Raw genomic sequence first — 25,667 nt, 5'->3', positions numbered from 1 at the left:
TTTTTGATATTGTGTGTAATGCTACCAGTCATGAGGTATTTCATGTGAAGAACACAAATCTATGATGAGAAACACAGAAGACAACAAAACACAAACTGAAACACCATCAACATAAAACTTTGTACAAAGGTTTAAAATGTCTGTACATGAAATCAAACATTGCCGCAAATAAACAATGTTTAATTTTGAATATTGTCTACAGGTCGTGAACCAGTGCCACTACTTCACTGGGTAAAGCTGACACTAGATAGGTATAATTACACTGCCTGGACACTTTACATACCAGTACATGTTCCACAGCAGTATCTAGCTGTTGCACCAAGTTCTCTGGGGCTTATCTAAGGATCTTCTAAATAATAGAGGAAGGTTGTTTACACAGAAATGTCTATCTATTCAATATAATATCTATTCAAAACAAATGAAACATACATTGAAAATATGTCTGAATGCAGGGTGTACACTAATTCCATCTTTCCACAAAAGCAATCAGTAATTTGCACATTCAGTAACTATACTCATGGAAACAAATAAGGGAACAGCTGAAAGTACAAGTGTTCCTTTATTCTTTTCCAGGTTCTTCACAAGGTTTGTATTGCACTGTGAGTAAAATTCTGGAAATAAATAAAGGAACACATGAACTTTCATGTGTTCCCTTATTTCTTTCCATGAGTATATTTAGGTTTGCAAAAAGTATACTGACCCTAATTTTGTGTCAGGGAACCATAATATGAATTTATTTCAAATTTAAAACAGAATCCTCCATTTATCCCGCAAGCTTTATGTACAATAGTGGCACGAGTCAGCCACTTTAAGAAGAGTTCATGTATCTGTGGATGCCCAGAGAAACACTGATACAAAATGACATAAATCTATCAAAATACAGCATGCCACACTGTTTACTACCATTAATTTCCTTTTTCCCATACACTTTATCTGTATGTCTACACTTGTAAGATGCCTAACACAAGTTAGTACATGTATATTCAGTTATGCAGATTTTGATCATGTAAAAACTATAAACACTGTGAAACTGGTGTACGCAGACTGAGACAAGTTTCGCATGCACCATAAAAATATTGTATTGTGACTCCAAATGGGTATATGAAAAAGCACCATGATCAAATCCATCAGCAATCACATGATGTTACATGATCACTGTAATCACATGACCTGTCACATGACACACAACCTGGTCAGATGGCCATTTAGCTATGTCTGCAAGGATGGTAATAGAATGTTAATATTACATATAAACTCTGTCATTGTCATAAAAACATCAGTTGGAAATACAGCAAATAAAACAGTACCAAGACTTGGAAGCTCACCTGGGCAAGTTACATCACAGTCCTTTCAAAATTCCAAAATAATGCCATTTGTTTCACAGCAGCTGAGATTTATGTGAACACAGCTGTAGATTTACAATCTGACATTGAATAAATTTATGATGTATGGCCACGATGCTTAGACTAGGAAATAAACTTGCTTGAATTTGAGTCCAGGTAAGCCACAAAGCCATACAGCAAATGCCATATCAAACCAATACTGCATTATGAAATATATACCTCCCATGAGCCAAATACAGCAATATGGCCAGTGAACTCATGTGTCAATATAGTGTGTAACACCCACTGTTGTATTCAAAGTCTATATACACGAATTGAAGTCGTCAAACAAGGTTCAGATACATTAAAGCTGCCTAAAACATCTACATGGGAGCAGGTGGAGGTGGGGCAGTGGCTTGTTGTCGTGGAAACTCAGATGATTGCTGCTGGTTTGTGTTGTATTGCTGGGTGGCCATATTAACTTGGCGCTGAAATTCTTGCTGTAAATGATGTGGTACCCCCTGTGGCAAAGGCTGCTTCATCTCCCCTGGTCCAGGGGAGTACAGAGAATATGGCATGGGTGTTCCCCCAGAGGTATTGGCTTGGGAGTTCTCAGGTGGGGCTCCATCCGGTGCTCCAAACACTGCCAGGGTTGTCATAGGCTGGAAGGTAGGCTGAGGGACTTGGTACATATACGGTGGACCCATGTTGGCTGCATTAGGATATCCTGGATAAGGCTGGTGTCCGGGGTGTCCAGGAAGTCCTGGATGGCCTCCGTACATCTGACCTGGCTGCGGTGGTTGAGGCATCGGCGGACCTGGAGAGGAAAACATTGAGCATAAGCCGTGACAAAACATAAAATGTTTGAAGTTTTAACTTGCAGAAATGTCGAAGAGAGCCATTTGACTTATCTGATTTGTTTGAGTAATGAATGTTGTGCTGATATCAGCAATTAGAGTATTCGAGCCATGTCGTGGTGGCTCCTATACATTCAGTCTAGGCCAGTGAAACCTGCGACTAAAGGTGTAACAATGCTCCACACCATCTACACTATCATATACAGGAATACACACAAGCAGCTATCATTGGGCAATCCAGTATACCTCAAACATACTTCCATCATGAGTTCCTGGGGAAGGTTCTGAGCACAAACCTCTACAGGATTAAACTCTACAAGATTTTACTGTCCAATGTAGGAAACATTTGGAAAATCTAGCCTGTCCAAAGACTGGCTGGTCAGTTTTATTTACCAGTCCAGCCGAAATCTAGCCCAGCCAAGGTAGAGATTTTTTTCAACCTATCCCCGACAAAATTCACCTGTCTCAGACGTTGAGATGGGCTATCTTTCCTACATTAATATGTCTCAAATTGATGTAAAAGAAATCTGAAGCAAATATATCAGGTTGGACAAACCTACTGTATGTGTTATTACGTACAAACATTGTCATTCTAATATATTACATGCAATCTTGCTGAGACTACAGGTATGCAGCATGCACACTGGTCAGGAAACAAATACAGCTAACTTTCAGTGCAAATGAATCTTTAAACATAGAGCAAAGCATGAGATACTGAAAACACCATTCTCCCTTGGAACCAATAACTGCATACCTAAATGTCTGCTTAAAAATGGGTAACATATAGACATTACAAGACCATACCCCCGGGTGAAACAAGCAGACATAACCTAGAGAAACCCAAAAGCGAGACATATCCTGTGTGAGATAAGCAGGCATAAACTATAGCAACCAATACACGAAACATATCCTGGGTGAGACAAGCAGGCATAACCCATAGAAACTAAAGAGTGATACATATGTTGGGGGAGACAAGCAGGCATAACCTATAAGAGCTAATATGCAAGATATATTTCAGGGTGAGACAAGCAGGCATCACCTCTAAGAACAACCAGGATAACTGAAAGGAATCCCTAACAGGGGAAAGACAAGCATGTCACAACTACACAGATTAACTGAAAGGAATCCCTAACAGGGGAAAGACAAGCATGTCACAACTACACAGATTAACTGAAAGGAATCCCTAACAGTTGAAAGACAAGCATGTCACAACTACACAGATTAACTGAAAGGAATCCCTAACAGTGAAAAGACAAGCATGTCACAACTACACAGATTAACTGAAAGGAATCCCTAACAGGGGAAAGACAAGCATGTCACAACTACACAGATTAACTGAAAGGAATCCCTAACAGTTGAAAGACAAGCATGTCACAACTACACAGATTAACTGAAAGGAATCCCTAACAGTTGAAAGACAAGCATGTCACAACTACACAGATTAACTGAAAGGAATCCCTAACAGTGGAAAGACAAGCATGTCACAACTACACAGATTAACTGAAAGGAATCCCTAACAGTGAAAAGACAAGCATGTCACAACTACACAGATTAACTGAAAGGAATCCCTAACAGTGAAAAGACAAGCATGTCACAACTACACAGATTAACTGAAAGGAATCCCTAACAGTTGAAAGACAAGCATGTCACAACTACACAGATTAACTGAAAGGAATCCCTAACAGTGAAAAGACAAGCATGTCACAACTACACAGATTAACTGAAAGGAATCCCTAACAGTGAAAAGACAAGCATGTCACAACTACACAGATTAACTGAAAGGAATCCCTAACAGTGAAAAGACAAGCATGTCACAACTACACAGATTAACTGAAAGGAATCCCTAACAGTGAAAAGACAAGCATGTCACAACTACACAGATTAACTGAAAGGAATCTCTAACAGTGGAAAGACAAGCATGTCACAACTACACAGATTAACTGAAAGGAATCCCTAACAGGGGAAAGACAAGCATGTCACAACTACACAGATTAACTGAAAGGAATCCCTAACAGTGAAAAGACAAGCATGTCACAACTACACAGATTAACTGAAAGGAATCCCTGACAGTTGAAAGACAAGCACATCACAACTACACAGATTAACTGAAAGGAATCCCTGACAGTTGAAAGACAAGCATGTCACAACTACACAGATTAACTGAAAGGAATCCCTAACAGGGGAAAGACAAGCATGTCACAACTACACAGATTAACTGAAAGGAATCCCTAACAGGGGAAAGACAAGCATGTCACAACTACACAGATTAACTGAAAGGAATCCCTAACTGTGGAAAGACAAGCAGGCATCACCTCTAAGAACAACCAGGTCTCTCACAGCCCAAGATGAGACAATCAGGCATAATCTATAGGAGCTATCAGACATGGCATACCCCGGGGCAAGACAAGCAGGCATCACCTATAGGAACTACCAGACATGGCATACCCTACGGTGAGACAAGCAAGCATCCCCTATAAAGAAATACCATACATATCCCAGTGTGAGACAAGCAGCCATGGACTATAGGAACATCCAGACATGCCATACCACAGGGTGAGACAAGCAGGCATAACCTATAAGAATTACCACGCAAGACATATCCCAGGATGACATAAGCACGAAGCACCCATAATATGATATGTGGCCTGGAATGCCATCAGTGAGAGAGAAAAGCATGTGACACCTTCAGAGGTTAACTGAAAGTAATCCCTAACAGTGGAAAGAGAAGCATGTCAGAACTGCACGGACTAACTGAAAGAAATCCCCGACAGCAAGAGAGAAATGCATGTGACACCGTCAAAGGTTAATTGAAAATAACCCCTGACAGTGAAAAGACAAGCATTCCACAACTACGCAGATTAACTGAAAGGAATCCCTGATAGTGGAAAGACATGCATGTCACAACTACACGGGTAAACTAAAAGGAATTGTCTACAGTGAAAAGTCACGCGTGTGGCAACTACCATGACTACAGGGGATATCAGCATAGGTCTATCAATAAGGTGTGCTTATCTGATATGATTCATATCCCAATACAGTAATTCATGCGTCAACATTCATTCTTTTAGCAGCTTAACTACAGAATCTGTTTACACAAATCACAACTTGATATGTGATGGTATGTGATGGGTTGTAAGTCAACATGGCGTATCATGGGCATGATATCAGCAACCATGAAATTATTGCTGCTACATCACTAGGTATCTAGCATGTAGTCCCTGCATGGGATTATAGACATGATGATCAATATAGTATCATAGGCAAGCAAGAAGCACTCAAGACCTACACTGACGTGAATCACCAAACTTAATGACAGGTAAGCAGGAAGCACATGACCTGATGTATAATAAGCCATGGAGCAGCTCTTGAGTGACAGATGACACCACAATTTACAACAGATAAGCAGGATCTAGCACTGATCCCTGTAGCCCCACACGTAATTACAGATAATCAGAAAGCACCATGCCCTGGATTCCCAGAGCTAATGACTGAGACATGCAGAAGCAATGTGCTCCCAATCCAAACACCACATGACAGTCAAGCAGGAAGCACTGTGCCCCAAATCGCAATGCTAATGATGGTCAAGCTTGAAGCAATGAGAAGATCTAGTCTGTCGTGAATCCCCACATTCAAGGAGCGACAAATGGCTGCAGCAATGGTTAGTAAAGCAAGACTCTTCACAGAGACCAGCCTACCTCCACTGGACATTTGAGATGCAGCGGTTGACGTTGTCTTGGCCACTGTCATGCCAGACTGGGTGGACTGAGCACTACCTGTTGTTACTGGACCGAGGGGGTAGGAGGTGACCACACTCTGGCCGTCTGATGTTGCTGCCCGTTCGTACATGGCACCCTGGGAATCTGGAGGCTGGCGCTTCCTGCATACACAGCAGATGACCACTATCAATATAGCTGCTCCCACAAACGCCATGGTGAGGCCCACGATAAGAACCAGAGATGGTCCTGTGTGTACTTCCCTGTGGCCACCATTGTAGTCTGCAACAGGACAAAAATAGAGAAATTCAAACACCACTTGAAACTTAGAAAGGCCATGGGAGACATTTCAAACAAAACATTTTGTAAGATTTTGAAAAACAAACAAACATCTCTGATGAACCAAATGAATTTCAACAACTTTCACATGCACATGAATGTTCAAGAAACATGAGAATGCACGACAAAAGAGGCAACTAAATTTGACATTTCAACATTTTGAGAATAAAGTATATTTTGAGGTGGGGGGTCAGGAGGGGGTCTCATAGCTTAAGAAGTTAAGTTTGGTTTTTCTTAATATGATATCATACTTTTCTACTTTGTTCCTAAAATGTCTGTACAGTGCAACCTTAGAAACCATTTGTATCTTTCCACAGAAATAACTCCAAGTTAGACCAACACAGAGACCAAACAAACGTATTTTGTTTTACAAAACATTTAATGCCCCTTTTAATACTAACATGTACTAGTGACACCAATGATTGTCCCAAGCCAAGCCAGAAGTTAAGAAGCATTTTTCTAAGTATATAATAGAGCTTGAGAACACAAATCAGGGAAATTAACAGTCCCCCTGTAACTTGAGCCTTGCGAAATTTAAGACATCTGAGTGTGAAATGCGTATTATGGCGGAATCATCAAATAAAGGGACACTGATCCAGAGCATTTTCTGTGGACTGGTTGCTGCTTTTATTATCATGATTATTGTTTTTCTCCCTTGAGTACCCAGATGATATCCCAGAATTCATGACTCTGACCTTTGCTGCACAACCCGCATGTGCAACTGATAGTGCAAGTATAGACTGATCAACAAAGATGAAGTTATTTTACTTTATTACTATGAAAACAAATGAAAACACTTTGAAGTTTAATCATGTGCCAGTGGTAAAAACTGTTAGGACTCAAAAATAGTGAAGAGAACGTACATCTTTATATTTAGGTTATGTAATCCTAATTAGTTTACTATCATATGTATGCTACACTTCCTTGTGGTGTACCACAGGGATCAGTTCTCAGTCCTGTATTGTTCTCTTTGTATACCAAAGATATTGGTGACCTGTTTTGTGAGAAGACTACTAACCATCAGCTTTATGCCAACGATACTCAGTCTTTTGATGATATTACCAGGGGCTGTGATAACATTTCTGACTTTACTAGAATTGAAGATGCGACAGACCAAATTGGTTCGTGGATGTTCAATAACCAACTAAAACTAAATTAACACATGACAGAGGTCATGACTGTTGGCACAAGTAGCATGTTAGCAAAATCACAACATGATCAGTTGAAAGTTGGAAACATGGTCATTCAGCCTTTTCCATATGTCAGAAATCTTGGTGTTCTACTCAGATCTGACCTCTCCATGCAGAATCACATTTTGGATCAATGCAGAAAATGTTACTTCCATCTCTAATATTGGACAGATCAGACATCTCTTGACACAGGATGCCTTCGCGAGAACACTCATTCTCTCACAACTTGACTATTGCAACAGCTTGTTAGTTGCAGTTTCACAAAAGTCCATCCAAAAGCTGCAACAAATCCATCACACAGCTGCTCGCCTAGCTTCTCTACAACCAAAACATTGCCATATCACTCCCATTCTGACGTCTCTTCACTGGTTACCTCTGGAAGTTCACTCCCATTCTGATGTCTCTTCACTGGTTGCCTACTGAAGTTCACTATCATTCTGACGTTTCTTCACTGGTTACCTACAGAAGTTCACTAACATTCTGATGTCTCTTCACTGGTTACCTACGGAAGTTCATTCCCATTCTGATGTCTCTTCACTAGTTACCTACTGAAGTCCACTCCCATTCTGATGTCTCTTCACTGGTTGCCTACTGAAGTTCACTCCCATTCTGATGTTTCTTCACTGGTTGCCTACTGAAGTTCACTCCCATTCTGATGTCTCTTCACTGGTTGCCTACTGACGTTCACATTGACTATAAGATCTTTACTCTTGCTTATCTGTCCATTCATGGCACAGCACCTGTGTATCTTGAAGAACACCTCTTTCGTCAGACGCCAACAAGAACTCTCAGTTCATCCTTGGCTAATTTGCTCTGTGTACTAAAGTGGAACCTTGGTACAAGTCCTTGTACAAGAACATGGCATCTGTCAAATAGAATTCCCTCCCTGATGAACTTTAGCATCATCTCAAACCTTTTCTCTTCAAAAGATTCTACATAAATGGGCTTCAATAATGCCTTATGTGGAGTTTGGTGCTATAAAAATGGACACATTATTATCACCAAACTGTGCATTTTGAAACTTAATAAATAAACATACAATCTGTTTACACTTATAGTGAATTTATAACATGACTGTAATATCTAGACATTGCATAGATTGCAAACATGAATATTTCACACACGCACAAACCACGACCTAGTGTATGTTATCTGTCATAAGATTCTGCTGAATGATACAACAAATGAATAAAATCTAAATGCAAATATTAAAACTAAAAGAAGACTATAATTATAGCAACAATGTCAGGCTACACTGAATATATCCATCAATATCCACATAAAAGAACAGTATGCCATTCATCTGATCTACAGCTGGTACATAATCCTGCTCCATGTCATGTGTCTTAAAACTCTAATATGCTAAGAATTATCATTTCAGGTTTTCCACATTGGTTTATAGTCTCAATGGTCACCCAAGATAGCACATCTGTAACTAATGTATGATGTCCACCACTCTTTAAAACAGTAATTTAGTAAGCCAATGAACAAGTAATCAATGTATTGGCGGTTAATCCTTAGAAGGAAGGACATTGTCTTTAAACATACACTTTACAACAGGCTGTATTCAGTATACATTAGTACATCTACACACATAAACACTACCTTTTGACAAATCCACTGCGGAAGATAAAAGTAATCATTCAATCAGTGTGGTATCAGTTAATCCTTTGATCAATGTTTGTTTTTGTAACTCAGCGTTAACTCCTTTTGCTGCACTTCCATACACATATTACATAACATGTAATACACTTGCCACATCAAACTTTAATGTTGAGTATTTACTCCATACATGACAAGTGCCAAGTGGGAACCATTGAAAGGTAATCTGAGTGTTGTTACCACTAATTATACCTGTTATAAATTCATTAACTGACTATCAAGTAAATGGTGACAAATAATGTGTAGGCTGACACAACCAAATGTGGATTAGAAGTAATCACTGTTTTGCATACAACTTTAATTGCCTGAAAAAACATATGGACTGACACTCTTTTGAGAAAACGAATGGAACTTCATTGTTAGATAAGAAAATAGATATAAGTATTTGTTGTGTACTTAAAGGGCACATGCAACGTAACATACACCTTTGCAGATTCTGATACCTTTCGGTATGCACTTACCGAAACAAATCATCAAAAGTGCCAATTCAAGCTATAAAGTTAATCAGAGTTCAAACAAGTTACTAAATTTTCCCCAGCACTGGGGGAAAAAGTGGCTTCAACATATGTGCTGCGCAGTGAATAGGTTCGCGGAGCTTGAAACAGAATGCATGCCCGGAGTATGGATTCAAATTCAGAGAATATGTATTTACAAAACCCAACATCTCTATATACAGTCTTTATGGATAACAACTTCTTCTCATGTATATGATTTTGTTTGACAAAGATATAGGAATCTATACTGAAACGATGCATCAAGTACAATAAAAAAAGCTGTTACCCATAAAGAATCTTATTTTCTTGTGACTCGTCATACTTCTAAAATGCCCATCAAACAAATCATCTTTCTGTACACACAATGAGCCTTCAGCATATCAGCAAATGAACCAGCCAATCGGGAGTCGTCGTTACACTTGAGTGCACACCCACCCGCTCTGACTGGGTTCGGTCTCCTGTGGGCTTCGTTTTGAGGAAAGTAAATCCAAGTACAAAATATTGCACTTCTGAATCGCGACTGTACGCTTATAATTTTGTTAATTTGTTTTTCAACAAGCAGCAGTATATATTATATGTCATGAGTAAGTGATAATTGTGTTTTAATATTAACAACATACATGGAAACACAAATGAGCAGGTATATCAATCACTCTGTTTACAATGTGATCTCAACATTACGGAGGACGAGTTTCGCGTCCTGTTTATTTGTGAAAAGTATCATGATCTGAGATTAAAATATCTCCCAAGCCTATCAAATGTAAAGCACTATTCAATTAAACTCGTGTAATACATTAAATACAAATAATGAGGATACCTTACAAGTTCTCGCCATTTTTCTTAAAAATGTGTTTATATTGAGGCATCAGTGGAAATAGAAATATTGCTGTATTGTTCCCCACGTGACATGTGTTCTGTCAAATATAATCATATTCTAGGCTATGACACCGAATTACTCAATAAATGTACACGTATATCAAAAAAAATGTTTTTTAAAAATTGTGTGTTAATTATGTTTGAATTTTTGGTTGCATGTGACCTTTAAGTAAAAATTACACCTAATTTTCAGATTTTTTTAAATAAAAAAATGCTAGAGCTTACACTTGATTTTTGCTATGAAAATTGGGCCAACCAACCCTCAATACTATCTAAACATAAAGATTTGCAGCCTATCGGACTTATACAAAATAAAAGGCTTCATATGTGCCTGAAGACATCATTTTTTTACATGACATGATAAAATATCGAGGTAAAAAACACAAAAACTGTATCAGTCATTATACTACTCAGACATTAAAAAATCGTAACTAAACCACTGGCAAGAAACATTAATTGCCCTGGATCAGAAGACCTTTAAGAATTTGCTTTATATAATCTTCTGAGTGAAGACACCATGTTTGAAATGTTATTTCAGCTTATCTATCTGATTAGTGGACAAGAATGATGAATCAGTGTTACAAAGGGTTTGTTTCTTCTTCTAGGGTGTAATCTTAACAGTATAATGACATCAACCAACTGACACTCAAAAAGAGTACTTTGACAAAAGATAAAGTACTCCCAGGTCTTTGGATCTTTTAGCAAAACCACTCAGAACAGTTCATGTGATGACGAGATAATGATAAGAGCTTGGGCTCTTATTAAGGCTCATTCACATGATCTGAAAATCAAACAGTATCCTTTCATGAATTGAATTCATGATCATTAGAATTAAATATACTGAACAGCAAACAAAAGTTTTAAATAGTCTGTAGAAGACACAAACAAGAACACGTATTTTCATGAGATTTCATTCTTTCCAAAAATTCTTTTGATGTTCAGTATCTTGACGATCCAAGCCAGGCTGTCTAATAGAAACACTATTACATACTCTTCAAAAAAACATAGGGGAACTGTACTATCAATATATGACTGTCAGAAATGGAAAATATATGGGATTGAATCAATGTTGATTCAATAATAATGGATGTTTTGAGAATGCATCGCCACATGGATTTCATTAAAAGCAAAGCTGTTCGTTCAGTTATCCCCCTTGTTAGGTGACTGGAGTATGACATGAAAAGTTCAGGTTTACAATTTTCAGTCAGTAGTGAGTGATTTGACGCTGAAAACCTTGACCATGCACAGATGCAAGAAAATTATCGGAAAAAATGGTCTACGGTCATTTATCAAGATTCATAATGACACCCCCATGTGTTAGAATATGATCATGTTTGGTCACTGGGGAATATGGCAGATGCATATGTAATTATTTATTCTAAGGGACGTTGTTCACTTTGACAATGGTCTAAGGGAAGTAACTCTGGGACAACCACATTGATATAAATTCACTTGGCCATGGTCTAAGGGAAACAACTCTGAGACAACTGCATCGATGGAAATCCAGACCACTGATTGGCTGGAAAGTGTCCCCGCCATGTTGCTTTATAGAGAATAAATTAGTGATAACTTCTCTTGACATTTTCCTCCTGTATTCCAGGTAATTATGACTTTATCATATCCATTGTACTGTATATCTTCATGCCACATGTTGATGAACACAAATGTACATATGTTAAGTAACATGAAACTGTGTGTACTGCAAATCTAGCCATTTGGATATGATGCTATCTTACTGTGTCCTTTTCCCGCCTGTGGCAAATTGGCTGTCAGTAAATATTTGGAGTTAGAGTACATATATCATCAGTATATCACTGTAAATGTATTTTAAGATGTATTATTACTTTTCCTGAATGTCTGAATCATTTGGTAATGTTGTGGACATGATTTTGTCAATTTGACGTTACCTGAATCAGCTAGGCAATGAAGCATCCGTAAAACCTTCTTACCCATACATTTCTATGCATCAAAGTGAGATAATCGAGTTATGAATGAATATGGTTACAGTATTGCTCAGACGGCTCAAAACTCGCCTGACAACACAAAAGCAGTTTTCTTAGGCTAATTATGGAAAATACTACCATTCAGTAAAAAATATAGGGTTCATTATTATATTTTGATTGCCTTCTGTACAAAGCAACACTTATTACAGATAATTGATAATGTGAATATAATACTGACTTTTTCTTGTGGAAATATTTATGATGAATATATTTCCCTCACTATCCTAGAACGAGGCCACATTGTCACTGCTATGTAATTCTAAGCCCTGAACCAGATTCACATAAGAGTGAACTTTATTAATATATTATCTATTGCTCACATGTCCAAGGACATAAACATGTATGTAGTTTCGCATTATGATGTTTGGGGAGTGTCCCCGCCATGTTTGCTTTTGGAAGAATAAATTCGTGTCCACTTCTCTTGACATTTTCCTCCTGTATTCCAGGGTGGGTCACATATGCAAGTGTAGGAGGTTCCCACGTTGTGCACATGCTTCCCATGCATTGTGTTTGCATTTGGTGATATTGTGAAATGACGCTGCATACACAAGATGAATGTCATTGTAGCGTTCCTCAATGGGTTTTCTTTCTAGCAGACTTTAAAGTTCAGGTTCCCCTACTTTTTTTTAAGAGTATATAGAATGGGAAAGTGATGTGGTCACTGGTCATTGTCATCATAAATTAGTACAATCAGCATAGTCAAACTAATTTATTTTGTTACCTGTTAATGTATTTGTAAACCAATACTTATGATATTCACCACATTTTTCTAAAAATGAATTCATTGCATCATTGCAGCCCTAATAAAAGCCATGCATGGCCTAGCCAACTCGAAAGCTTTTGGCACAGTCTGATATCACCACATTTTCTTCTTATCACATCTTAATACTCTTATATCAGAGAACTTCTTCACCCCATCCTCTGAGATCATGTGATATTTACAATATATCTTGTATGTTACTATTCCATGAAATTTCCAAATTTGTTAATCATTAGTTTACAAACAACTGTGTATAAGATGACCTGAATGCATATAACAGAATCAGCAAATTCCTAATAAAACTGTACATAACTGCATTGTCAACAGCTACACATAACATTTTTATGCTGTTGTGTCCAACTGTTTGTTGTGCACTGGAATATGTCTTTAGCAGAATATGTAATGGATTTATTTTAGCACAAAATTATTTGAGAAACACTGTAGTCTGTAGAAGACATTATCAAGTGTTTCAATGCTAGACTTTAGCAGTAAATAGCACTTTCATCATTATCCATACTTGAAACATACAATGGCCACTAATGGCCACTAACTAGGATAAATAGTTACCTCCATCATGATTACAATGTACAGATCAACACTTAAATATAAAAAGTATGAAGGGATAGTGATGTGTATGTACAAGAATTAGTGTTTCAAATCAAGATCACAACTTGAAAAGGGGTTATTTCCTTACCTGAGTCTTTAATGTTAATAGTTAAGGCCACTATACAGATTCAGATACCATCAAGGATGTCAGGCCTGTGTATCTCTGCATACCCTTAAACTGTGTACCATGCACCAGCATGTTATCTAGCATTATTAATAATCATTACTTATCATAAATAATTAGCAACATTGCACCTCCAGACCTAAACTAAGTTATTTTCAAACCAGTAGAAACCATACAGCTAATTTCCCCCTATTTCTCCTTTAGAAATCTTCTGTGTTGCCAAGGAAACTATACCATGTCATACCCAACCTGGTTGGGCCTGTTGCCATATCTTGGAAGGTTTCAAAATTAGCACAAAATACAAAGAGAAGGTGATAACAAGGCAGACACTTTGAGACAGGGAATGCAAAACAAATGTGTGAAATGTTAAGTCATCTGTGACATTTCTTTAAATCATACAAACATTTGCACTGCATTCAAGATATAAATATGCTTCTGGTTTTTTTCTCTTTGTAGATTTGTTTATAATTACCATGCCCAAAGTTAATATATAAGTTTATTTAGATCATCTTAGCGTACAATAACTTGCAACAAGGATTCGTGACATTTTTTCAAACAAAAGCTATAAATTCATCCTCTGCAAAAGCGTTTTATAGAAATACACATATGGCGGTAAATGCAGAACGATAGCGTAAATATGGAAAAGTACTTACAACTGTCATCGAAGTAGCCAGTAGTACTTGTAAAATCCGTTGCAGCTAATTTTCGCATCATTTTACAAGTCGGTCACACAAATATAAAATAACAAGTAAAATGAAATTTGCAACACATTTGTTGCAACGTACAATCACAGCACACTTGAAAATTTTCGAAAAACCAAGTGAAGCCGGTTCAACGCCGGGTTAAAAAATACAATGTGAGTTGTGAGTCACATCAAATTGCACAGTAACGTGCTGCCGTTTTGATACAAAAATGTGCCACAATGTGCAGACGTCGCTTGTGACATATTCTCTGTCCTAAACCTGCAGACAGCAAGACTTGGTTCGCGCGACGCATTAGAACAAGCGGATTCGCTATAACATTGTCTCGTCTTTGTCTGTCAAATTCACGTTTGACATAAAACCGGAAGTGGTAGCGTTATCGTCCCTGGAAAGATAGTAAAAATGTCATCCTGGGAATTAAGATGGAACAAGTGCGAATTTTTACTAAATTGGATTCAAAAGAAAATACGAACGTGGAATGTGGATTTTTGTAGGGGATTTACTATAAATGATTGGTAAATAAAAATGGACAATAACTAACACAATCTACTGTAACTGTGTTTACCTTCAAGTTTATATTTCATCTGATCAATACCAGACAAGACATTGACTAAAATCTTTAAAGTTTACTTTTAGTATATTTATGCCATGGTCCAAGTGGATCTGGGACCTTTAATAGGTCATAAATAGCTAATCAGATCAAACTGAAAATATATATTGCATTGCTATCTATATCTATACAAACTAAAAGTTTAAACATTGTGTAATCAAGACCAACACTACACTGGTCACTATATACAATATGTACAATTTGAAACTTAGAATCAGTCAACCAAACGTACACAGTGGTCATACATACATAATGTCAAAATGTCAAAATGTTTCAGGCATGAATAGATTTATTTGTTTACTTACATACACACATATGCTTGCAAGTGTAATACAAAAAATATGCACATATTTGACCTTCAAGCAACTGAAGTTGCAATTCTTGAACTGAGGCTGGGAACTCTTGGTGAGGACACAGGGCAGGAGTAATCCATTCCTGAATGTGCTCAACAGACCTGAGATGGTTGAAACAAATCTGAGCATAATCTGCATCTATATGAAAACATAGATGTTAAAACCTTACTGTATGACGAATGTTGATCTAATTCTCTTTTGATCTAATTCTTATACCCCAAAGACTCCACAAGCGTATTATCAGTATACTCAGCCCTCACTTTGGACAAAAACACAGCTGAATTCTCTGAACATTTATATGACAAGTGAACATATCACATATATCAAGACAAAAGGTCTATCCTACTTTCACCAGAAATGTAGAGTATAAACATATGGATAGAGTCCCTAGGTGTATTTTGTTTTCTTTCAGCTTAATCCCTCTCCTTACTGAAATCAATTATACACACAGAAACTTTTCCCAGTATCTTTCATTATTTGTTACTTCGTTCCACCAACCAGTCTAACCTTTTATATTAACCACCAATACATAGAGGGCGCTGTAATTTCCAATGTGAAACTGAGGAAGAGGGACTCACTCAAGTTTTTGCGTTCTACGTCTCTCGAATTATCAGTGGGAAAGAAAACATATACTAGATTTAAACGGGCAATAAGTTTCAGTTCGACTGAGATCAACACCATGACTTCTCGAAGGTTGCTCGATTTCCACGACGATTGTAAGCTGAACCATGTTGATTTTTAATCTAGGTTTATATTCGAGCTGTATCATTGTTACAGTGACATTTAAATTCTTCTGATCATCAAACAATGCTTGAGGTAGATGATGACAAATCCAAGAACTATTCATTTATCCCCAGAGTGGATAAACAGCGTCATATAGTCATGTAATCATGATAGTCGTTCTAATGTTACGTTGTCAAAGTTCACTGAAACCACAGCACGAATTCATCAGCTGTTCATCATGTTCATAGCGAAACAGAAACTCGCGATCGAAACTGAGACCATATGCCCATTTGATGTCGAAATTTAGATACTCATACCATTTTCGCACTATTCATGGGAATGATGAATTATCTGTTTCATTCACAAAATTTCATCTTCACGGGCAAGATCCTGTGAGAAAACATGAAACATAATTTGTCCATAAGCTTAAATTGGTATCAGCATCAAAGCCACTTCCTGGGTGCGATTATAGAATATATTCACCAATTCATTTTGTGACTATTTTACTATGTTTACCAATACTCCTTTCCACTAATACTCATGGATAGGTTAGGGTTTCAGAGATAGGTTAGGGTTTGGTTTAAGCTTTCTTTCTTTTCTTCTTGGGTGGCAAACATTTCCTGTAGCGTCACCACTTCCTGTAATATGGCTGGAAACAAACGGCCTGAAACATTATACATGTACATGATGTATAGAAGAATATTGTGAATTTGATAATCTTAAAGCATAATTTTCATCAAAATTAATACAATAATCTGATCTGAAATCCATCAGCTAAAAGAACATTCTGTTGATTAATTAGATTTTGCAGATTTGTTTTATGTAGTTGATGGTTCTAGGGGTTTTAAACCATACACTGTTGTTTCTGATTTACTGTGGGTAATCGAACCGCATTATATACCAATGGAAAAAGGATAAAACATCATTGATGTTCCAAGGAATGTAAATGTAGGGTGTATATTTTGTAAAGCTGACATTCAGATCCTGTGCTTTGTTGTGTGTTTAGTCTTGTTTGTCATATACACTTTATCAAAGATAGTTCAAGGTTAAGCCAAAGACCCAGTTTTGATTCCCCAAATGGTACAGTGTGTGAAGTCCATTTCTGATTTCTGATGATGCTGCAATATTGCTAAAAGTGAAGTAAAACTATACTTACTCTCCTACAACCAAGGACTGATGTAAGGCTGTTGGTGAACTGTTAACCAAAGTAATTCATGGCTATGGAGAGTTCACAGACTCATAGAAAAAAGTGAATTTCTTTGTTAACAATTAAGAAGACATCAGTGGATCCGTGTACACCAAAAATTGTTACTCAGCTGTGAGTGCCAATAACATTCACCTGATACACTAGCATGGGATAGACCATGCTGTCACAGATCATAGCTACCACTTTGAAGTGCACATGTAACTCAGTTGGCTATTTGGAGTAAAATGTCATGGCAGTTCAGTCATATCTTAGTGTTCACAAATTCACTGTACATTGTCTGCATGAGACAGTGGTGTCACTATGTACCCTTGTAAAATTCATGCAGATCTTTGGGGTAACATAAACATTGTCACAAAGCCAGTAAGAGAGAGATTAAGCTGTACATGCTGATGATTGTAGCCTGAGTACATGTGAGGCATTTACTCTGTACTTGCTTCATTAATCCTACACAGTTGGGATATGGTGACATGTGTCAACAAAGTCCGTGAGCCTGACCAGACAATCTCTTCAGTTGCCTCTAGCGACAAGCATATGTTACAGAAGACCCTTCGCAGTTCTTAGTTCAATGCTCATGCTGTTTATCACTGAATTGTCTTATCCAGACTTAGTTATTTCCACACTGCTGCCACAGAGCCGAGATGTTGCCGAGTGCAGCATTAAACAAAATAGAAACCAAAAATCATTTAACAGTTTTATAAACATTATTGCTTAGAGTTTAGTACTGCATATTTTCTAACTGTACACAAACCAGTCAGTAGTATGCTAGAAGCTAAGGGTGACAACAAAGTTGTTTTATGTTAACGTTGTATTTACTTTGGTGATGGGAAATTGAAAGTCCACAAAAATGTTGATGATATAGTATTCCCAGAAATTATTGAGATTCATGTTGCGTCATGTAACTCATTACGTTTATTAACTTCTGGCGTTTTACTTACATAAACATGTTAAAACATAATCCTTTTACAGTCTCAGTCTTGTTTTAGTACTTTGTTAGACCTCCTCGCTCAGCAATGCATGCCTGAATACGCCTAGGCACACTACCCATCAAAGTTTGTAGGTAATCGTGTGACAGGGTATCCCAATATTGGACCACCTCGGCCTTCATATCTTCAATATTTCTCAGTCCCTTTTGGTTTATTCTGTCCTTCATGACTCCCCACACATTCTCAATTGGGTTTAGGTCTGGGCTGTAACTGGGCCAGTCTAAAACTTGAACATTTTCGCCCGACAACCACTGTTTTGTGTAGCGCGCAGTGTGTTTTGGGTCATTATCATGCTGAAAATCCAATCATCTTCATACAATGTTTGTGCTGTCGGAAGAAGGTGACCATTTAGAATGTCAACGTATCTTTCTTTTGTCAAGTTTCCCGTGAAAACACACAATGGCGTCACTCCGCGAGCTGATATGCCACCCCACATGTGAAACTTCGGGCTATGTTTTGGTCGGTGGTAGATAGGTTTGACAGTATCTTTGGTCCAAATTTTCACACAATTAGGGAAAAGCCAAACAGAACTTTCATCCGAAAAGAAAACATTATCCCAATCTTGATTTTCATGAGCCCGACACCAGTTTAAACGTTTTTCCTTTTGTGCATCTTTCATCAACGGCGAGGGAATTCCACGTTTTTTCACCCAATTAAGTCTCTGTAATTCCTGCCTAACTGTTTCATTGCATACCTGAGGACTTCCTCTGCTGATCATTTCATTTCTGATGTTCTGAACACTTTTCAATTTGCCCCTACTCACAATCTGCCCAAGTCTTCGGCGATCCACAACACTGAATTTCCTAGGTCGACCTGCCCCTGCTTTGTGCTCTATCCCGGTTCCTGTTTGAATATTCTTCAAAGTTCTGTATACTGTAGACAGAGGAATACTTCGTCTACAAGCTAACACTTTAGCATCAGGCTCACCCCTTTCAAAATCATCTAGAATGAGCTTTCTTTTCTCTCTTGCTGTAAATTCTGCCATGTCAACACAGGAAGCCGTCTGTTCAGACAAGGGAGATAACTCTTGACGTAATGAGCTGCCTTCTAAGCCTTCAAGAGTTGTCTCCCTTATTTAGTATGCTTAGTGCATAGTGAAAGCCCTTTTTCCAATCTTAGCATCATTAGAAAAAAACAAAGATTTTCTCAATAATTTCTGGGAACACTGTATATGTATATGCTTTTGTCATACTTGACGTGATATACACATGCAATCTGGTCTGGAAACCTTAGATACTGAATAAAAAATCTTGAATAAATTGATCATGGTCACTAATAACTCTTTGATGAGTTTATATTGAACAATGTTGAATATGTTTTTGCAGATATCGAGAGAACTTCAACAACAATGTCCAGTATCATCGGTATAATTGTTGGAATAATAGTATTGATAATTATCGTGGTCATCATCGTCTGTTTCTGTGTGTGTCGTCGACGACATGGGTACACCGGCCGCACACTCTACTCACCTGCTCCTCAAGCACACACAACAACAACTACTACATACCCAGCCAATCAAACGATATTGTACCCAGCACAGCAGCCAATGCCACAACAACTGATGCCACAGCAACCGATGCCACAACAGCCAGTGAACTACCAACACTATCCAGCACATCCTCCTCCTGGACAAGGTAACATATTGCTGGGTACACAGTGAGCTTTTTGTTCATAAAATTTGATAAGTTTGACAGGGTTAGTCTTATGTATGATTAGAAGATTTCTTTGTCTATTTTATGACTGTCAGATTCAGAACTGGTTATATTATTCATTATCCGATAGCCACTGATGTTGGCTGACAGTAGAACGTCACATTTCAACCAAAATATAATCATATAACCCCTGTTTGAAAATCATTGCACTGGCTTCCTGTTCAGTACTGAGTAGACTTCAAAGATCTGTGCCTAGTCTTCAAGTGTCTCAACAGCCTTGCCCCATCATATCTCTCATTTCTCCTAACCCAATATGTGCCTTCCAGGACTCTACGTCCCCAGGATCAACAGCTCCTGAAAGTACCTAAAGCTTGGCTCTCTTCTTTTGGAAAGAGGAGTTTTCAGCATGTCGCGCCTCTTTTAGGGAACACTCTACCAATCCAACTCAAACTCACCATAAATCTGAACTCTTTTAAGAAAGCCCTAAAGACATTCCTTTTCACTAAGCCTACAATAGACTTTTTCCCTGTTTCTATAAGTAGTTTTTATGCACCATGAGCATGCACGAGTGGCAAACACAATAACGTGCAGTAAACTTGAACAAAGTTCTGTGAACGTGTCCCAGTCCACTCAGCTGTGAATGGGTACCTTGTACGTATGAGAAAGCCACATAAACCTTGTGCACCTAGTGGCTGTAAGAGTTGTATACTCCCCAAGGAGTTGAATTTGATAATAAGATGAGCCCTGGCGACTGTCATCCTATGATCGTGGGAAAAACAAAGCGCCTGTGAGGAGCCTAGTTTGAACACGCCACTATGTATATAGATTGTAGTTATAATAAGGTTCATTTTCTGCAAAGTCTATATGAGCCTTGCATGATCAAGACTGCCTAGAGAGCTGACCTGGTTAACCAGTGTTGAAGTCTACAACAATGAGTACTCAGAAGTATGCATGAATGGATGAACAGGGTCATCTCAGTTTGTATGGTGCTATTTGGTATAACAGTTAATTTGCATATATGTTTCATTTACTCATCACTGAACTGTTTTAGAGGCATTTTAGAAGTTGCTGAGCTAAAGGTGAAGGCACAAGTTTTATGGATGATCAACTTCTTCATGTTCACAATGGCGACATTTCGGTATGGATTCTTATACGTTTTCAAGCATATGGGAGGACAAGGTGTAACAGTTTATATACAGGTACATGAGCTGTAGCTGAGGAGATTAACAATAACAGCAACATAATTGAGGAGATGACATAACAAAAACATGAAAGGATATAACTAGAGTTGTTGATATAACCAGTGATTAGTGTGAAGCCAGGGGTGGGGGAATTACAGCGTTGAGGGGACCAATTAATGGAGGATTAGTGACGGAAGCCAGAGATTAATATTTGTTGCTCAAAGTGTCTAATTGGTTCGGTAGAAATATACCCTGATCCCTGTTTATGGAAGGGTTGTGTCAGCGGATGTGAATATGTCCTTCCATATGCTTGAAAACGGTATAAGAATCCATACCGAAACATCACCATTGTGAAAATAAAGAAGTTGATCATCCATAAAACCTGTTCCTTCACCTTTACTCATCACTGCATTGTTGTTCTTTCCATGAATGCACATCTAATTATGTTATATATTGACATAAGCTAGGAGGTTGAAATATATGTTTCCAGTAATGAATGTGAATAATTTAACTTGAACCATCCCCTATCAGTTGCCAATTTCCTTTATTTACTTTCACCTAACAGTGTCCTATAAACATGTGTTGATATTCTGGAATAAACAGTCATAATTATACAGAGCTAAACCTTATTAGTTAGAATGAAATCAGTATAATTACAGGAGATATTGTCTCTTCAGATTTTGATATGCAGTGGAAGCCCTCTAAACCAGGGTTCATTGGGACCAGAAAAGATATATGAATGCCAGAATAAAGGGCATGCCGGCTTAGAGAACTTTTCCCTTTGCAACCCGAGAATGATCTTCTTTTTACCGTAACATACGACTGAATTCTCTGTTTTTTGGGGTTTTTTCACCATTTTGCAACATCAATAAGCTTAATGTCGATGGTAATCCACTGTGTTGTTATTGGTTCAACAATTTAGCCATTCAATGCAGAAAACAAACAACAGAGTCAGTGACCTAAATTAAGAATCCTTGCACGGGGCTAACTGACACGTTGTTCCTTTGACCCAATATGTCGCCCTACAGTAAGATGAAAGTTACCAGACAAAACAGATGCTAAACGGTTTGATGACGGTTTACATTCAGGTTAAATATCTTCTCCAGGATATTTTAATTACATCTATGAATAATGTAGACCATATGGGGCAATATGAACATCACATTTCTACTACCAACATAAGTTAACTCCTACTTTGGGACCAAATTCTAGTGCCAATATTGAGAGCATACCAGATTGGAGAGCTGTTGGTTTTGAAAGCTTCCACTGAAGTCACCAATTTGGTGTCAAACCTTATCAATACATAGCATGGCACCATGAACTGGAACTCCTCATGTCCATGAAATCTGCATCCCTCACAATGATATTGCTAACAGAGGCGTGAAACCTAGCTCACTCACTGTTGGGCTGGCTGGGTAGTCTAGTGGTTAAAGTGTTTGCTCGTTATGCCGAAGACACTGGTTGGATTCCTTACATGGGTACAATATGTGAAGCCCATGTCTTGTGTTCACCACCTTGATTGCTGGAATATTGCTCAAAGCAGCATAAAACCCAACCCACTCAATCACTCACTATCATTTTTTTTTAACAGCTCCACCTCCATACCCTGGGCCTCCACAAACAGGTTATCATCCTGGACCTCCCCCGTATCCCATGGCAGCAGCTGACCAACAGTGGCAGCCTCCTCAACAAAAAATGGACTCAGCTGGATACACAAGAGGAATGGACCAATCATTTTTGCAGAAAGCCTCTGCACCACCTCCTGAACCATATTAGATGTGTATCGCAAAATGTGATTGGACAATGCACAAAGTGCCAAAAGTTCTTATAGACATGAATGGACATTGGATTCTCACTTGTTGTCATGGTGGCAGTAGACAAAAAATTCTTTAATTCAGGCTGGACCAATTTTATTCTTATTTTATGGATTCTGTGTTCCATATTCTAGAATGAAAAAAAGAATGTGGGGAAAAAGCTCTTGAAATAGGACTGAGATTAGAAGTCTCATGAATGTTATATCTTCATCAGTAGAATATTTTATGAGATCTTAATGTGAAATAACTTTGTGATCATTTGTAGAATCTTGCTATATTTACATCATTGTTTTTTCTTGGTTAGGCAAGAAATTTGTCTGAGATTTATTAACATTGAGGGGGAGTACGAATCTCAAGCAGTGGAAGGATGAACTCCTAGAATATTAAGAGGCTGAGAAGATTTTGTGTGTTGAACATGATTTGTCTTGCCTGTAGATGACAATTTTGTTAGATTATTCGCCAGTCAGGTGGAAGAGGAACAGTGATGACAGAATGTTTATGTTGACATATTTCATGGATTGCAGATCTGCCCTCCCCAAGAAAACAAATATGAACCAATATCAAAATTTGGGGAATAGTAATTTCCCTTCTGATGAACTCTGCTTAAACATGTCAGTTATTGAGAAAAGTATTCAATAGAACGACAGTAGCTCTGTGATTTGTAAACATCTTAAGGGATTGCTTATGAAACACCATTGTAACAATATTTTATTTATTCTTTAACCACTGCCATTAATTATTTTTGTGAGATCTCTGAATAATCTGTTATTCCTCCATTTCACCCACACACATTAGATGGAAGCTTGAAAATGACACAGACACAGCATATTTCAGCAGGTGGAACATCTGTACTGTCACAGGTTTGATTATAACTATAGCCACAATTGGCAGTTTATCTTACTATTGCTGTTTACATTTTCGAAGTGTGAATGACAGAAATTGGGAATCGGGAATTGGGACTGATAATGTTTTGTGGATACTTCAGTGACAACCAGAATGACTTCATGTTTGTTGTGTTACCCTGGATATTTCAGTCTGTTACCATGGATGCTCCTGTGATCAACAGCAGGACTCTTGTTCACAGTCTATGTTTCTGTGGATACTTCAGTGACAACCAGAATGACTTCATGTTTGTTGTGTTACCCTGGATATTTCAGTCTGTTACCATGGATGCTCCTGTGATCAACAGCAGGACTCTTTGTTGCTGTCTTTGTTACCTTGGATACTTCAGTGATCAACAGCAGGACTCAAGTTCGCAGTCTATGTTTCTGTGGATACTTCAGTGATCAACAGGATCACTCTTGATTGCAGTCTGTTGCCACTGATACTTCAGTGATCGATAGCAGGACTCTAAGTTGCAATCTGTTACCATGGATGTTTCAGTGCACAGCAAGACTCTTGGTTGCAGTCAATGTTACTACAGATATGTCAGTGCCCAAAGTGGTTGTGTTTCATACATGGATGCGTAGTATTTGCAGAATATTTAACTATTTCAACTTATAATAACTTGTTTATGATATTTGGCACTGATCCAACAAGGGCAGTTAATATTGATAGTTTATAACCCATTCATCAATTGTTGGAATGGCTTTGATAAGTTTGTAACTAATGATACGAGAGTATGGATGTAACAGCTTGTGATTAATTTGCTTGGCTGTATGTTACACATATTCAGGTGATAACACACTGTGTAGAACATACCATGATATGGGGTGGGGTAGCCAAATGTTAAAACATCCGTTTGTCAAGCTGAAGCCTTGGTTCAATGTACAATGTGTGAAGCCCCAGGTGTCCCCCAGCAGGATATTGCTGGAACATTGCTGAAAGTGACATAAAACCAAATTCCTTCACTCACACTGTGATCATGTTTCAGAGCACCACACCTGTGGATGAAGGTTTCAAATGTAACACATCTACAACATGCATCACTTCTGTATTTTCTGACTTCTGGCCTTCACTTGTCTGATTTATTAGATTTTCTTTGTGAATGAAACCATAGCCACCCTTGCACTTATTACTATGTGAATGTTTGGAGGATGGCACATGATAAGAAATAGACCTGTGTTGTTCAGCCAAAGATAAGTGTCACAATCAGTTTCCTGGGAGTTTTCTCAAAGTGCTTAAATAGTTTATGCTTCAGTTCGTTCAACAACATGGACAACAGAATCACTGTCAGACATGATGCTTTGTTCCACTTCCTTTTAATGATCATACATAAAGTTATGTTTTATGTCAGTATTTTTTTATGGTAATGATTTGATGAAATATTGTGTCATTGTCAGTATTACATGTGCATGTAAGCACCTTATTCCTCCAGTCTCCGAGCAAAGGACGCGAAAGGCCTGTGTTTATCTCCAAATAACAATAATAAGAGTACTTTTATAGCACCTCATCCACATCACTGAGGGACAAGCTCTAAGCACATGCCAATCACAGTGTAGTATTACACCGAATACAGTATGTGAAACCTGTTGCTGATGTCTGTTTCTGTGATCTT

The 25,667-nt window shown here is 38.0% G+C and overlaps 2 protein-coding genes across 2 annotated transcripts; one reads left to right on the top strand and one right to left on the bottom strand.

Moving 5' to 3' along the window:
- Window positions 1-392: 392 nt before the first annotated feature.
- On the bottom strand, window positions 393-15,003 carry LOC137272249 (rho GTPase-activating protein 17-like). Its single transcript, XM_067804609.1, has 3 exons — window positions 14,600-15,003; window positions 5,875-6,174; window positions 393-2,139 (listed from the first exon to the last, which is right to left on the bottom strand). Exons 1-3 carry the CDS (start codon window positions 14,658-14,660, stop codon window positions 1,706-1,708), a joined length of 795 nt encoding a protein of 264 aa, XP_067660710.1. The 5' UTR covers window positions 14,661-15,003; the 3' UTR covers window positions 393-1,705.
- Window positions 15,004-16,185: 1,182 nt separating this feature from the next.
- On the top strand, window positions 16,186-25,405 carry LOC137273203 (protein shisa-5-like). Its single transcript, XM_067805700.1, has 3 exons — window positions 16,186-16,326; window positions 19,849-20,157; window positions 22,948-25,405. Exons 1-3 carry the CDS (start codon window positions 16,290-16,292, stop codon window positions 23,130-23,132), a joined length of 531 nt encoding a protein of 176 aa, XP_067661801.1. The 5' UTR covers window positions 16,186-16,289; the 3' UTR covers window positions 23,133-25,405.
- The last annotated feature ends 262 nt before the right edge of the window (window positions 25,406-25,667 follow it).

Source organism: Haliotis asinina, chromosome 2 (assembly GCF_037392515.1).
Source record: "Haliotis asinina isolate JCU_RB_2024 chromosome 2, JCU_Hal_asi_v2, whole genome shotgun sequence".
NCBI lineage: Eukaryota > Metazoa > Mollusca > Gastropoda > Lepetellida > Haliotidae > Haliotis > Haliotis asinina.
Note: the sequence above shows the minus strand (reverse complement) of the source record. Positions and strands in the feature narration are given on the sequence as shown.

Bases quoted from the DNA above. Each gene is read 5' to 3' on its own strand.
- LOC137273203 (XM_067805700.1), top strand. From the start codon at position 16,290: ATGACTTCTCGAAGGTTGCTCGATTTCCACGACGATT. The intron at 16,327-19,848 runs GTAAGCTGAACC...ATGTTTTTGCAG, and splicing joins GCTCGATTTCCACGACGATT to ATATCGAGAGAACTTCAACA. The intron at 20,158-22,947 runs GTAACATATTGC...TTTTTTTAACAG, and splicing joins ACATCCTCCTCCTGGACAAG to CTCCACCTCCATACCCTGGG.
- LOC137272249 (XM_067804609.1), bottom strand. From the start codon at position 14,660: ATGATGCGAAAATTAGCTGCAACGGATTTTACAAGTACTACTGGCTAC. The intron at 6,175-14,599 runs GTAAGTACTTTT...GTCCTGTTGCAG, and splicing joins TGGCTACTTCGATGACAGTT to ACTACAATGGTGGCCACAGG. The intron at 2,140-5,874 runs GTAGGCTGGTCT...TTTCCTCTCCAG, and splicing joins ATCTCAAATGTCCAGTGGAG to GTCCGCCGATGCCTCAACCA.